Genomic DNA, 15,461 nt, shown 5'->3' on the forward strand with positions numbered 1-15,461 from the left:
ATGTGCTCTACCACTGAGCTATACCACCCCCTCTTCTTTTTTAAAAAATACATTTTCTTTTTTGTGGCTATGTCACTCTTATACAAATTTTTTGAAATAAATAACTGATTACAAGTCAGCCATCCTGGCAGTTCTGGAAGCTGATGCTCATGTTGATTTTTGTAGGAGAAGGGGGTGCTGGCTGGGCCTCAGGCACTTATGGACAAGCCAAGGAAGGCCCAGAGGCCCAGGAGCTCAAGAGGAAACCACTAGAAATGGTTTTCCTTGGAGGACAGGTTTCATACAATTACTATCAGCTCTTCAGTTTTCTTATTTCTTACCTATTTTCTGCATTAGGCAGTTGTGTAGTATTTTAAGCATATAAGCTGCTTGTATTACCCCTGTAAGAAAAGAAAACAAGAAGAAATATAATACATCTTTTTTTTGATTTTGGTAACCATGATGATCACTTTCTAATGTATAGAAATAGGGAATCACTATGTTGTGCACCTGAAACTAACATAGTGTAGGTTAATTGTACTTCAGTTTTAAAAAGAAAAATATTGATAACTGTTGCTTCCATGTTTTTTCCTACATTTCCTCAAAAAGTTATAAGATCAGAAGCCTTCCATTGCTTCCTTTTTGTACTGATTTCTTTTTCTCCCTGCCTCCACAGGAAGGAAGAGGGAATGGTTTAAAATAGAGGATGCCATCAAAGTGCTGCAGTATCACAAACCAGTGCAGGCGTCATATTTTGAAACGTTGAGGCAAGGCTACTCAGCCAACAATGGCACCCCGGTTGTGGCCACCACATACTCAGTTTCTGCTCAGAGCTCAATGCCAGGCATCAGATGACTGAAGACTTCCTGTAAGAGAAATGGAAATTGGAAACTAGACTGAAATGCAGATCTTCCCTCTCACCCTTGCTCTTTTCACCTCTCCTTACAGGCGCAGGCCTCCTCTTTCAAATAAGGCATGATGGGCAGCAGAGAAAGGGCTTATTGATATTGTTGCTGTTTGGTGTTAAGTGATGGGGCTTTTTTTTTTTTTCTCTTTTTATTGAGGGGGTGGGGGTTGGGTATGTAATTTGTAAGTACTTTTGTGCATGATCTGTCTCTCCCTTTTCACACCCCTAAAAGTCTCTGAAGAGGCAAACAGCCTTTCCTCTGCCTTGGATTCTGAAGTGTTCCTGTTTGTCTCATCCCAGTCCTGGCCAGATATTTTTCTTTGATTTTTAATTTTTTTTATTAAAAGATACCAATATGAGATGAAATCTTTCAAGAACTTGTCCTGTAATGTGTGTTAAGTCCAGTAGGTTGGTCACTTTCACTGCAGGACACATTTATCTACACATTATATACTGGGCATATAATATGTAAATAAATGACTTTTAGAAGAGGAATTTAACCGTTTAATTTTTCAAGGTTTTTTGTTGTTGTTGTTGTTGTTGTTATTTTTTTTAATTTGGGGTGTTTCTCAAGTGGAGAGCCTCACAATTTACTTTTTTGTTTTTGATGCTAGTTGGCTAGGTAAGTTTCCCTGTCCTCTCTCTTTTCCCCAGTCATTGACTATAGTTATGTAGGGTACGGGAAGAGTTTATTAGCAACCTTCATAGTGCTCCCAGGACTCATGGCCTTCTCTTCTTGAAGCTGTATTTCCATGCCAAGAAAGAAACAGGAAGAAACATATTTTCTTTTTTATTACCAAGCCAGGAGCAAATGGCCTCAGCTCAGATCTGGAGAAACAATGATAGAAATTGAATTCCTCCCTACATGTTGACAGTAGGGATTTGAACTGGATTCTTGGGATTATTATCTAAAAAACTGGAGCATCGAGCACTGTTTCTATCCTGCTGGTTTGGAATTTTTTCCGTAATGCTATTTATCGCTGACAACGGGCTCTCTCTTTGTGCGTACATGCCTTACACCGTGCTGAACTGGATATTGTCCTTGTGCTCTGAAGCATCCAACTGTACTTGGCAAGTGCAGCTGTACAGTCCTGTCCCTGTTCTGGGTAACCATGTTAAGTTCCTGAAAAGTACACAGGAGGAAAATTCAGGTGTTTGCTTGTCTTTGTAATGTTACAGCATTTGTAATTGCACCATGGAGCATGCTCAGAAATACTAAATTTGTCTCCCACGGGGATGTGGAAGGTCCATCTTCCACTGAGAAGTGGTATGGGAGAATGCTTAATCATTTACTAGAACAGCTACGTAATGCATTGGCCCACTGCAAACTGTCTTGTTGGTTTTTGATACAGATTTGATGCTGGCTTCATTTGCCAATTATGTTGTTTAGTTGGGAAGTAAGCAGAAAAGGGTCTTGAGACAGGAGGGGGAGGGTGGGGAGGGGGGCAGCACTGATCAGTCCCTGGCTTGGGACAGGAGTTTGTTGCTATACTCTTAGTGGCATCTCCTTTGTCAAAGCGTAGCCAAGATGTGAAATTAAAATTGTAGTTCTCTTTATTTAAAAATTCTAATAAATACTCAAACTTTGAAAAGCTTTTGCTCTTCCCTCCCTAAAAGAAATGTATGTATCTGGTAGGCCTGTGTCATTTAGTGTTCATTTTGGCTGACATCAGTTGATGAACTTTAATTTTTTGCTCTCTGTTCTCAGTTTGCATCTTTTCTCCCAGTCTTGAAATATGGAGCCAAAAAGCAGTGCTGGCAGTTTCCTTAGGATACCTTTCTACCTCTGGGAAAGGAATTCTATCCCCAAGCAAGGATCCCAGTAGATAGAAAGCACCATGGGATTTGAGTCTAAATGCCAACTCACTGCACATGTCCTACTTAAAAACGAACACACTGCTGCTTATTGCCTGGTTTAGAGCATTCCAAGATTCTGTCCAAATAAGTAAAGGGGAAAATTAAATGAATTCAAGCACTAAACGGAATCCCCAAAACACATTCTTCCAAATAAATTCTACCTTTATGACGTGAATTGAAAGTGCTTTGCAGGAAAACAGTCAGTACTTCTGAAATAGGAACTGCAATGTTAGTAGTTTGTGTGTTTTTTTAATGAAGATACTTTCACTGGATGAGTGTAACAGTGCACTACCCTACCACATCCAGTTTGGATAGTTGTTGGCGTCTTTGGATCAGGAAAGTGAACTGTGCCAAGAAGTATTTTTCGGTGACATGAATAGATCCCATTAATGCACTTAACTGGGGAGATTGTGCTGATGCTTTCTTAACTGACAAAAGGAGACTTTGTCCAACACCAGAATTGTTGAAACTGGTGCCATGTTCTGTTACACTAGGATTCTGATGAGCAGCAATTGGTGTTTTTCCCTCCCTGGCGCCATAAACATCCTGGCTGTCTTTACTGATGTGTGGTCACAACCCTTTTGTGATAGATTACTCGGATGCAAGGTTGCAGTAACTTTGTATTTCCCCCAAAGAAAGCAAGGAGAAACAAAAGAAAGCACAAAGTTTACCCTACTTGCAGAATATTTCATTTGCCATTAACTCTGCAAGTATTCGGCTTTTTCAGGATTGACAGAAACAGGTTTCTGTGTTCATGACAGATATAAAGTCTCTTTCTCACAGTAAATTTGCACGTCTTAGATTCTGGTTGTTACCAGAGTGTCCATCAGAATCCACCATACTCAGGATAGAGAAGGATAGCAATGGATTTTTTAAATTAAAATTTGTTCTTAGCTTATAAATTGCAGCCTCTGGGGAAGCATCAGTGAGACCATGCCATTTTTTTGGACCAGGACTGTGTGTGTGCATGCGTGTATGGAAGAGAAAGAGAAGGGCTACCTGGAATCTGCTGTGTTAGATTTTTTGGTAGTCTCTCAGAACTGTTCAGCCCATGAAACAGGAGTCTTGACTTTTCTCATAGCAAACCTAACCAGATGGAAAAGTTAACGAATTGACTGTGTTTTATTTTTACAAGTGTCTGCTGCCCCATCTGCCCTGCATGGAGAGGGTTTCCTCACTGCTGAGTCTGAGCTGAGGCCATCTGGAGAGATCAAAGAGTGTGGGAGGATCACCCCCCTCTGAGGCCAAGGAGGGCCTAGAAGGTGGCTTCACAGCAGGATTTCCGCCCTCCACACTGCAATGGGAGTGTGTGGAAAGGGAGGCACTTGAGGCCTTGCTTCCTGCAGCCTCTGGGGAGCAGAATGGGTCACTGCCCTCCCGGAGCGTTTGCAGTTTTGCAAACGTGTTGCCACATAGTCTCTGCCTTCATAGCAGAGAAATATTTTCTGTTTTGATGTTAGAAGTCAGCCCATGTAAAGTCTCTTAGAAGAAAAAAGTCACCTTTTGTTTTTAGAATTCTAGAAGGAATAGTTCCCCACAGAACTGTGCTTCCTCTTTCTCCTTCCCCTTTCTCTTCTCCACATATGGTGCTCGTTGGGGGCTCCTCCTAAACCTCTTCAACCAGAAGAGTAATCGGTCTTCTCTTGGACCTGGGTGTGTGTTGCACACATTATACTTAACATACTTGTCATTTCCATCTAGTGCTGTGTTAATGCCTTTGTTGGTTTCCCCAGCAGATCTGTTTTTAAAAAACAGCTTAGCCCAAGCCATATGTTTTTAGTTTATAAAAAAGACTTAATAACTACAATGTGATTTTTGCCACAACTGTGTGATTTTTATTTCTGAAATGTTCTCAAAGCCGTCCTACTTGAGAGTAGATATAGAATTAGAAGAAATACCTGGAAAAGCCTCCACAGTGGAATGAATTTTTGCTTTTAAGAGAAATAAGAGTTAGCTATAATTGATAGTATAGCTTCATCTTTGTCCCAACTGCATTTCAGAAGATAATCCACATCTTTGCAGAAAAGTAGGAGACATGCAAGACAGTCAACTCAGGCAGCTCTGGGGAGAGGAGATAATTTACCAGTGATTAAATAATGTAGATGATTCTTCTAGTTCTTATTCTTGAAGACTCAAGAGAGGTCAGACCTGAGGCCACGCAGTGTGTTCTGCCCAGTTGGGGCGGCAGTCTTACCTTCTGAGCCCTGCTGGGATGGAACCTGTTTCCCCAAGTCTGTGGGAGACTTCCAGGTTGTGCAGCTATCACTGTTCGTGACCTCATCCTTGTTCCATCAAGGTACCCACCTCACTTGGAGTAGGTGGGAAAGCATCCCAGAGTCAGCCTCTGTGTTCTGGGGTGAGCCTTGCAGCAGATCGCACTGTCCAGAAAAGCTGTGTTTTCCATGTCGCCCTAGACTTCACCTAAAGCGCTGAGACATTTGAGATTTTCAGGTAAATTGTGAACTGCTAAGCACGGCTGCATTCTATAAAAGATACTGCATTGGGTGACTTGAGGTCACCTCAGGTCCTAGGAACCTGGAGATTTTAGGCAGACTCTCCTTTGAAGGCTAAAAGCCTTCCGCCCCTGCCTCTGAAAGGGCAGCTTCACATTTTGACAGTGTTTTTGCACTAGCTGATAACCTTTTAGGGGTGTGAGAAGCCTAATCAGGACATCTAAAAAAATACCTCTCTCCCTCAGATTAATCAAATAGTTTGTCCTCCTAACCCTTAAAAATTAATAAAAAGAAAGAAAGAATCTCATTTGGTGTTGATCTGAACTGAGACTAGTAGTCACATGATTTGATTTTATGTGTCTGCAACAGGAAGCGTTCTAAGTGAAAAAGGTGTCTCTCCCCTAAAGCTTTGTTTATAGTGATGATTTGGTGAGCGTGAGCTTGAGCTTGTCTTAGAAAGTGAGACTGTCCACCTGGCAAGGGGAGCACAAAGGGAAGCCACATTAACTCAGAATTCAGCACAGTGGAGGGACTCTGCTGAAGAAGGAGGTGCTTTTGGCTAAAAAAGCAAGATTAATACCTAGAAGGTGGCGAGTCACTGCTTCTGTTCCTCTAGCTATCAGTTGTTTAATTAAATACTCTAGGTCTCCTTTGGTTTACATTCCCAGTTCTTAACCCCAAACGGGGGCCACTAGAACACCAAAAAAGGCATTTAAACCCCTGATACAAAGACAGCAATATTGCCATTTTTCCCAGATTCATCACCATTTGATGTGCCACCCATCGTTTCACCCCCACTGCAGCCAGGCCAGATGTGAAGATTCCCCAGATCGTTGAGTTGCGGAACATAAATTCTGGTTCTGGAACAAATTACCTATTAAATTGCTTACAGTCTGTTTTCTGGGGGGTGCACCTTTCAGGGAGCATTTCAAGAATAAAGTAAAATCACTCTTCTGGGCTTGGGGTCCCAGCCATGTATTTAGATCAAAATCTGAAGTCTTTGGAACTCCTTAGGAAAACAGCAAGATGCCTCAGTCCTGAAGCTGGGCCTTGAGATTGTACTCCCCTCTCTGTAGTGTGGAGTGGAGTGTCCCACCTTCAGGAAATCTTTTTTTCTAGTGAGATTGCCTATAAATCTCTATGGGAAGTAATACTGATATGAGCCTGTCTCTCTGAATAATTTTGTGCTAAATTGAAAATGTTAACCTAAAGCAGCAATAGATCCGTGTCGCCTCTTTCACCTTGTCATTGTCCCATGGGGAGAAAAAAAAAACAAAATAGCATTTCAGGGTTAAACCTTGGTCTGTGTCCTCTGTTGTGGAGAAAATATGTCACTAGTAAGTGACTCAGAGAAGACACCTAGTTGTGGTTACTTGGTTCCAGCTGCATAACAGATAGGAGTTGCGTCAGGGAAGGTTGAGACTGACACCCAGAACCAGAACAATGGGGCTGCTCCACACAGAGCCTCCACAGGGGGCAGGTGGAAGTGAGGTCTTGGAGAGCTTCCAAAGCACTGAGGGGAGGGCAGGACTCAGCGAGCAGGTGGCTTGCATGCCTCTCAAGGACGTGAAGGATTCAGAAGGGAGCAGTAGGCATCTAGGCCATGGTGCGCAGACACAAAACCTGCCCTTTTACCTCCTCCCTTGTGACTGGGGCACTTTTCGCTCAGAATCCAAGGGGACACTGTCCTCCAAGATCTAATTTGCTTCAGGTATTTTGCTTATTTAGTCTCTGAGAACCTCATCCTTTGACTCACCCATGGTTGGACATAAATGTGCTGCTCAAAGCGCAAGTTCATGAGTGAGTCAAGGGCCCGGCAGTTACATAGTGTTGCAGTTCATAGTTAGAAGAACTGTTAGTCCACTCTGTTGTAAAAGAGATACAGGATGTGATGTAGTTTCATACATGTCTGATCTGTTTTTATTGTTTCATGTTCTGAAAACTTTCAAACTGGTTTATAATCAAAGGAAAGGTTGATGGTTAGAATAAGTAAAGTGTCAGTGTATCTGCCAGTTTGCGATGTGTCTAAGGAAGTTAGGAGCATTTGAGGATGTTGGGAGCCATTGTAAAAGTAAAGCAGGTGTCTCTGGCCACCTAAGTGTATCAGAGAGAGGAGATGGAAGCCCATTAGTAGCATCTTTACACTTATTCTTGTGTAAAGAGCCCAGTGTATTTCAGGGTCCTTTCTCCCACCCTGTCGCCTCTTCAGGGTAGGGGATGGGCTCTGAGGAAGCACAAGGCCCTAGTTCTGTTTGCTAAGCTGTAGGGTATGATCTCCAAACAGCAAAAGGCTTATCTGAGGGGTTTCCTCACCAAGATCACCTCCACTCCACTCATCTACCATCAGCATCAGAAGGGTTAAAATCCCTGGGGCCATTCCAGTTCTAAGGCAGATGAACTAAGGGTGCTTCCTCCCCTGTCGCTAGTGTATCACCCAGGTGCAGTTTCCCTTTGGCCAAGTTCAAAAGGTATTTCCAGGGAAACCTTTGGATGGAGGCAAAGTAGCTAAGATGTATTGAGTTTAACTTTTTCTGAGAGACAGAAATCTTTGTCCCTTCCCCCTCGTGCCCATACATTTTAAATGAGGCTTAAATGGCCAAGTGTCCAGAACTGGGACAGAGAGCCAGGGGCCCATGCACCAGGGACCAGACCCCTGGGGATCACACAGACTTAAACTAGACAGCTGTGATCCCAGCAGAACTGCTGCTGTCTCCTTCTGTCAGGACCACCCAGAAAAGCAAACAACTTAGCCTTGCCAGGGTTAGGTCACCTAGTCCCTCGATGACCATTCTACAGACTGATAAGGTATCACCTGGTCAGGCAAGGTGCTTTGTATTTGTATTTGTAGAAAGTGGACAACCAGTGGGATGAGTACACATATCCTTGGAGAAGGTGTTAGAAATAACCCCAAATGAGCTAAAAAAAAAACTGGGGGATCCGAGGAATGGCGCTTGTGTGGAAGGAGGGTTGGTTGTGGTCCTTTAACCTCTTGGGGCCTGGTGCTGCGTTGTGAAATGAGGGTTTGGAACAATGTCGCCCTTACCCCAATCCAGATGTGCTCGAGGACTTAGGAACTACCAACCCACAGGTGCGTGGACTTGTTTTCCATGTTTTAGTTTCTAAAACAGGCTTGGTTGATACTGCGTGGAAAATCAAGTTTTCCTTCCTGCCCACTTGGAGCCACCTGCCCAGGCCTGGCTTCTTCCCCATTCTCTCCCAGCACTTGTAAGGAAGGCCTTCAGAGTGCTCTTAGGAGCTAAGGGGAGTGGAATTGGTCCAGGGAAGGTGAAAGGACACTGTTTTCCTGTGTCCTTTTCTCAAGGAGAATGTTCTTAGGCTTCCTTCACACCTCTCTTTCCCATGGGTACAGTTGGGTTGTGGAGGAGGGCTGGAAAGAAAACCCAGGTATGGGTCCAAGACATGCATAGCAGATAAGAAAGAGTCCCACTTTCCCCTCTTTAATACAGGGCAGCCACATGTAACCATTCCCCTTACTAAAGCATCCCCTTATGTGGTGCCAGCAACAGAGGACAGACAGACCCTTCTCCTGTAGTCTAGGTAGCGCTTTGGTACTCCCCCTGAAGTTTCACCACCCCATATCTCACTCCTTTTTGTAAAAACTAATGCTTAAACCTGTGAGTGTGCTATTCCTTTCTATATGTTAATCAGTTTCTTTCCACTTGAGCTGTGTGGGAGGGAAGGGCATTGGAATTGTAGGTTGTAATATTGTGCCAACCAATAAAAGCCAATATTTCACACACATCCCTGCTTAATGTCTGGTCTCTTCTTTCTAGAAGTTTTCCTCAAGTCTTTTGCATCAGTTTTTTTTTTTTTTAACCCCCACTTTCTGCTCGATTTTTAGGAGTTGCCCCAGAGGTCAAAGATAGCCCCGTGGAAGATTTGGCTGTTCAGGGAATTCAAAAGAGGAAAGAAGTGGAGAGGCCCAGGAAGGCAATGAGAGTCAGCGTTGTTTCTTCTGGCCAGCACTGCTGCCAGATGCCAGGAAGCCCCTGGCAGACACCAGTGCACAGTGCTGAGGAGGAGGCCTGTCCCTCAGCCAGAGAGGTTTCACTCGGAGCCCCCAGGGGCATGAGGGGACAGATGTGAGCCGCACTTAGGACAACAAGAGAACACAATAGGAGGTAGCTTTCCTGTGTGGAAGCAGGAGTTGGGTGTGGTGGAGTCGGGAAGGGCTGGAGCACCATTTTGAAGATGTGCACTGGTGGGATTTGCAAGCAGAGAACAGAGCATCGTCAGTGGGAAAGCAACATTGTGAGCTGTGTCCCCCAGGCCGAAGGCAGGTGACAAGCATTTTGAAATGAATATGATAAAAAATAAATCATGATGAGGCCAAATTCTGGAAAACCCCAAAAGCCAGGCCAAGGAGTTTGGCTGCATACACGTGAAGTGTGCTTGAACAAGGCAGTCATGTAAAATCAGCCATGTTTGGAGAGGAGGCAGCAGGAGAAGTTGGAAAGGAGCTATCTGGAAGCTTGTGATATAGGCCATACAGACTCAGGGAGTGGACCTGGGATGAAGAGACGGATAAAGAAGAATAAAAGGTGGTGTATCACAATCAGAAAAACATGTTCTCCACTGAGAGCAGCTGGCCTCTCTCGGACTCTGGTAGCATCACCAGTAGCCAAGTTTTGAAAGCCAAGAAACCTGATGTGGTCCATGTACGCAAGAGTCAGTACCAGGAGAAGACTCATATGAACCTAACTCATACAAGACTGAAGTGTCTGTTTCTGGATGACAGTTGGCTTGTCTATACGTTGATAAAGTTACCTGGTTAGTGCACCAGCTGTCTGTGTGGGTAGCCAAAAATAAGCACAAAGTTGGTTGCCTGATGATTTCATTCTGCCACAGGACAAATTTCCTATCAGCTGGTGAGGGCACCCTTTCCTCCTCAAACTGATTCTGCAGGCCTCCTTTATCCTATGATGATCACCCTTCCTTCCTCTATTAAAGGATTCTTTCTTTTGCCAGATTTAATGTTGTGTTATGAGCAATAAGATTATAAATGCTGTTGTGAGTAATATACTCAGGAAACCACCAATGGCCATCTCTAAATGGCCTCTGGGGTTCCAGAAACTCCCCATTTGCCCATGTCAGATCATGGTGGGCTGTTCTGTAGGTGGCCCATGAGCATCACACTCAACTACAAGTTGGTTGTTCTTCATTCTCAGAGGGTAAATGCAAGCTTTGGATTATCTTGCTGAAGCCCAGTCTCCCAATAGTCTGCAGGACTTGTGGCAAGAGAGCGGGAGGGAAATCTCAAGAGGCCCCAAAACTGAGCATGAGTAACAGGAAATTAGCCCAAATTTATTATGTTACTCTGAGGTGGCAGCCTTGACAATCCAAGCCAGACTGAGTTGGCAGAATTCCTGCTCAAACCCCAGTCATGCTGTCTCCCATCCTCTCTGCAGACCTGGTAATCATGCCCAAGAAAGCACTGTTGTTATAAATCATGAATTTGTTTGCTTTCTGGTTTCAGACACATTTGAGGTGTGAAAGTTCTGTTTTATCTTCTTGGTCTTGTGACACACAGCTAACATCTCAGCATATGCGGATGCAGCCATGAGGCTCCATGTTCTATGTCCTGAATTCCAGCAATGTGCTAAACTCAGGACGTGCAGTCCTCACAGAGACACCTGCTTGGATGACAGATGGCATGCAGTGGAAGAGATGACAGCCTGGGGAGGTAAGCCACTGGAGGTGGGGTGGGAGGGGCTGATGGATAGAGCCTGGACAGGAGGACCATGGAAGAGTGGGATGAGTAAGGGATTCAGAAAAGGGAGGGAGGAAGGACAGACTGCCTGCTCTAACAGAAGGTGTGAGCATTGGAATTATTCCAGAGTCCAGATCTCAGCTCAGCTTTTGACAAGTTGTGTCATCTTGAACAGGTTACCATCTATGTTCCTTCCTATTCAGTGGGAGAGAAGTCTACTCTGTGGGGTTATGAGTGTTAAATAAGTGAAGGAGTGTATGTGATGCCAGAGTTGGTGTGTGATCATTACATGGCGGCTGGGAGTGAACACCTGTTTGGGAAATGTCAAGAGCTATGCTGAGTTCACTAAAGTCAACTCAAAACAGACACAAGTAATCACAATACAAAGTGACAAATGCAGTTAAAAAAATAATAAAAAGGTGGAGAGAGTGACTGACTCTTTCACAGAGGAACTACCATCTGAAAGGATTCGTGAGGGTGAAGGAATTCTCAGCCAAGGGACAGCATGTGCAAGGGTACTGTGCTTGGGTAACAGCGAGTTTGCTGGGGCTGGAACATGATAATGATAGTGGGGTGGGAGGAGAGAGATGCAGGAGGAGCCACAGGAAGGGTCAGCTGGGGTCAGGTGGCTATTTGAACTGTACTCTGCATGACTGAGAAGCCAACAAAGGTTTTAAAACAGCAGTGACTGCATCAGGTTGGGCATTTGGGGAAGATGATACTACTACATACTGAATGCTCCTTGGTTGTGTTCCAGGCCTTAATGGCAGGTGGAGTGTTCTCTGCTTTACATTTAGTCTTTGCCATCCTTGTGACATATAGGAACTTTGGTCATCACCTTTGTATGGTAAAGGAAATGGAGGCCTAGGGAAGCAAACGCCTTTTTAAAAGAATTGGACAAATTAATTCTAAAAATCATAGGGTACAATGCCAAGGTTGTCTAAGACAGTTTTGAAAAACTACAAGGAAAAACACGGGACTACAAGGGAAGGCTTGTATTCCATGGGTATCAAGACTTAATATGAAGATACAATAACTGAAACAATGTGATAAAAGAGAATAGCTAGAGAGAAATGAATTAGGAAACTGAATAGAACAGGGGACCAAAGAAACAGACCTATGCTTATGTGGGAATGTGGTAAGAGCCAGAGAAAGTACGCACCTGGGTGGGGAAAGGTTTGGTTCTTCAATGTGTGGTGTTGGAACAATTGGCTAGCTAAATGAAAAAAAATAAATAAATAAAACTAGATTCCTACCTCACATCCTACAATGGAAATAAATTCTCCATGTGTAAGATAAGTCATAAAACTTTTAAAAGAAAATATAGAAGTTAAGCCAATATATTCAAGGTCAGATAGGTAACAAATGGAAGAACTGTAGTCAAACCTAAGTGGTCTGACTCCAGAACCTCCCCTCTTATCCACTCAGTAATATTCTTCCCTGGTCCCTTTAGAGTGTAAGCTGGACCAGAGCAAGCAGAAACTGAGGGCAGGGAGGTGGTGGATGAAGGCTGAATTTGCATCTGGTCCCCAAACACCTGATCTGAATGGTTGCTGGGGAGGCAGAAGGAGAGATGTCCTTGTGATATCACCATCGCTCAGTTAACAGGTTGGGCACTGAAGATGTACCAAGACACTGTCAGGTCCGTGTGAAAGATTCCATCAGGAACTCAGTGAACATTAATTGCGGGTATATGGGCAGTTGTGACACTTGGGTAGCTGTGAAGAGGATAAAAATAAGACGACAGTGGTGAATCATTGCATGGTAGGGCTGGAAGGATTTTAGAGATCATCTAGTCCAATCCTCTCATTTTACAGATTGAGAAGTAGGCATAGTGAGAAGAGACTTTTCACCAGTATTCTAGTTTAGAACTCTGAGCAAAGAATACAGATCTCTGGCCATGCTGGAAGTAGCCAGCTCTTCTGGCTCAGTTGAGTGTTCTTTTCTGTATGTCCTATCTTTTTGTTCCTCAGTCCTTCCAACACTGCCTTCTTTTGTGTTTGATTTTTTTCCCTAGTGTACAATTTTTATTTTTATCTTCATTTCCTTTTCCATATATTTCCTACTTGTTTTCACAGTGGTTACCTTGAAGATTACAGTTAACATCTAAGATTAACAGCTGATTTATCATCATAAACCATGGAGGCCTGGAACCAGTAGGTGATATATTTAAAGAACTGACAGAAAAGAAAAGAAAACAAAACACCTGTCAACCAATAATTCTATATCCAGAAAAACTGTCCTTCAAAATTAAGAAGTTCAGACATTCTCAGATAAACAAAGACTATCAGAATTTGCTACTATTAGAACTGTCCTACAAGAAATGCTAAAGGGAGTCCTTCAGACTGAAACAAAAGACACTAGATGATAACTCAAAGCCATATAAAGAAAAAGATCACTGCTAAATATAAAAGACAGTATTGTATTTGGGATATGTAACTCCTCTTTTTTGTTTCTTACATGATTAAAAAGACATGCATAAAACAGTAATTATAAATCTGTTAACATGTACACAATATATAAAGATGAATTTGTAACAATAACTGTGTAGAGGGGGCATGGAATTGGATAGGAGGCACTAATGTATATTATTAAAGCGAAGATGGTATCAACCATCAATTCAACCTAGATTGGTATACCTTTATCTATTTCTTCTTAAGCCTACTTTGGTAATTTGTGTCTTTCCATGTATTCTCCATTTCAACTAAGTTGTTGAATTTACTGTTCCTAATACTCCCTTATTATTCTTTTATTATCTGTAGACTCTGTTGGCATGTTACTTCTCTCATTCCTAATATTGGTGATTTGTATTTTCTCTTTTTCCTCTGATCACTCTGGGTAGAGGTTTATAAGTTTTGTTGATGTTCTCAAGAAGCAGCTTTTGGTTTCACTGATTTTTCTGCTTTCTATTTCATGGATTTCTGCATTGATTTTTGTTATTTTCTTCTGTATACTTTGGTTTCAGGTGGAAGCTGAGGTCATTGACATATCTTTCTTTTTTGCAAATAGATATTTAGTGCTATAAATTTCTCTAATAGAATATTCCACAAATCCCAATATGTTACATACTTATTTTCATTCAATTCAAACTAATTCCTGATTATTCTTTGATCCAGAGGTGTGTTATTCATTTTCTAAATATTTGGCGATTTTCCAAGGACCTTTTTTCTTTCTGCTTTCTAATATAATTCCACTGTGATCAGAAAACATACTTCATTTGACTTGAATCCTTTTTAATTTATTGAGGCTTGTTTTATGGCCCAGAATATGATCTATCTTGATAAATGTTCTATGTACACTTAAGAATATGTATTTTACTACTGTTAGGTGGAATATCCTATGAATGTCAATCTACAGTATTCTATAAAAGTCAAGTTGGTTGATAGTGTTGTTCTAGACTACTATTTCCTAGCTGATTATTTGTCTGCTTGTTTTATCAACTATTGAGAGAGCAGTATTGAAATCTCTGACTAAAACTGTTTTTTTCTTTCAGTTCTATCAGTTTTTATTTAATATATTTTGAAGCCCTCTTTGAATTAATATTTGAATATGAACATTTAGGACATATGAACATTTAGGATTGTTATGTCCTCAATTAATTAGCCTCTGTCATTATGAACTGATCTTTTTTTAATCCCTGGTAATAATCTCTGTTCTGAAATCAAGTGTCTGATACTATAGTGCTCACAGCCTTGTTTTGAAACATGGTGTATCTTTCCCATTCTTTTTGCTTTTACCCTATTAGAGTCTATATTCAAAGTACATTTCTTGGCAGCATATAATTGGGTCTTACTTTTTTATCCATTCTGACAATCTCCGCCTTTCAATTGGGTTGTTCAGACTATTTACATTTAATGTGATTATTGATATAGTTAGGTTTCCGTTTATCATCCTGTTTGTTTTCTAGTTGTCTCATCTGTTCTTTGTTTCTTTTTTTCTCTTTTTCTGCCTTCTTTTGAATTACTTGAGAATTTTTTTTATCCCATTTTATCTCTTTTATTGGCTTATCAGCTATAACAATGTTATATTATTAGTTGCTTTAGGGTTTATAGTACGTAGATTTAATTTACCACAGTTGATTTTATCAAGGAACAAAACAGGCCTCAAATGCAGCCCCAGAGCAGCAGCTAGCACACCAGAAGAGGGGCCCACCCATCATCCCATTCTTCCCTACCCATGCTAATCACACCAAGGGCCTTGGGAAGTCATCACACTCAGGGCTTCAGCTTACTCATTTGTAAACTGAGGTCATCCCATATGCCCTGCCTGTCTTGGAAGGGTATTCTGTCTGAGGAGTAGAGGAAATCAAAACATGCTGAGTCTCTGACACTGAGACCCTGTGCCTTTCCACACACTGGCCCTGCCAATGCAACCACTAGGCCTGCTCATAGGACCACTAGACCCTCAAGATATGTGGTTGGAAGTCCTGAGGATGCAAAGTTTTGGTGTGGTGGGCAGCTGAAGGGCCTGGGCTTTAAAACCAATTACCTGATCCCTACTTCCTTGCAAGGTGAGGGAGGCCCTGCCTGAGGAG

General features: G+C 42.3%; 1 protein-coding gene and 1 long non-coding RNA gene across 3 annotated transcripts in view; both read left to right on the forward strand.

The window, feature by feature from the left end:
- The window catches only part of NUDT3 (nudix hydrolase 3), an 89,719-nt gene extending 80,761 nt beyond the window's left edge, over positions 1–8,958 (forward strand). Inside the window, exon 5 of the mRNA XM_072945220.1 lies at positions 656–8,958. Coding sequence (XP_072801321.1) covers positions 656–834 — 179 coding nt within the window. The 3' untranslated portion in view covers positions 835–8,958. The remainder of the gene's footprint in view (positions 1–655) is intronic.
- Positions 8,959–12,704: 3,746 nt separating this feature from the next.
- On the forward strand, positions 12,705–13,555 carry LOC140687721 (uncharacterized). 2 transcript variants are annotated; one of them, XR_012062206.1, is made up of 2 exons: positions 12,705–12,874; positions 13,006–13,555. It is a non-coding gene; the product is annotated as an uncharacterized lncRNA (long non-coding RNA). The 2 variants fall into 2 exon arrangements; XR_012062207.1 differs by having other exon boundaries at positions 12,705–12,857.
- The last annotated feature ends 1,906 nt before the right edge of the window (positions 13,556–15,461 follow it).

Source organism: Vicugna pacos, chromosome 20 (genome assembly GCF_048564905.1).
Source record: "Vicugna pacos chromosome 20, VicPac4, whole genome shotgun sequence".
In the NCBI taxonomy this organism is placed as follows: domain Eukaryota; kingdom Metazoa; phylum Chordata; class Mammalia; order Artiodactyla; family Camelidae; genus Vicugna; species Vicugna pacos.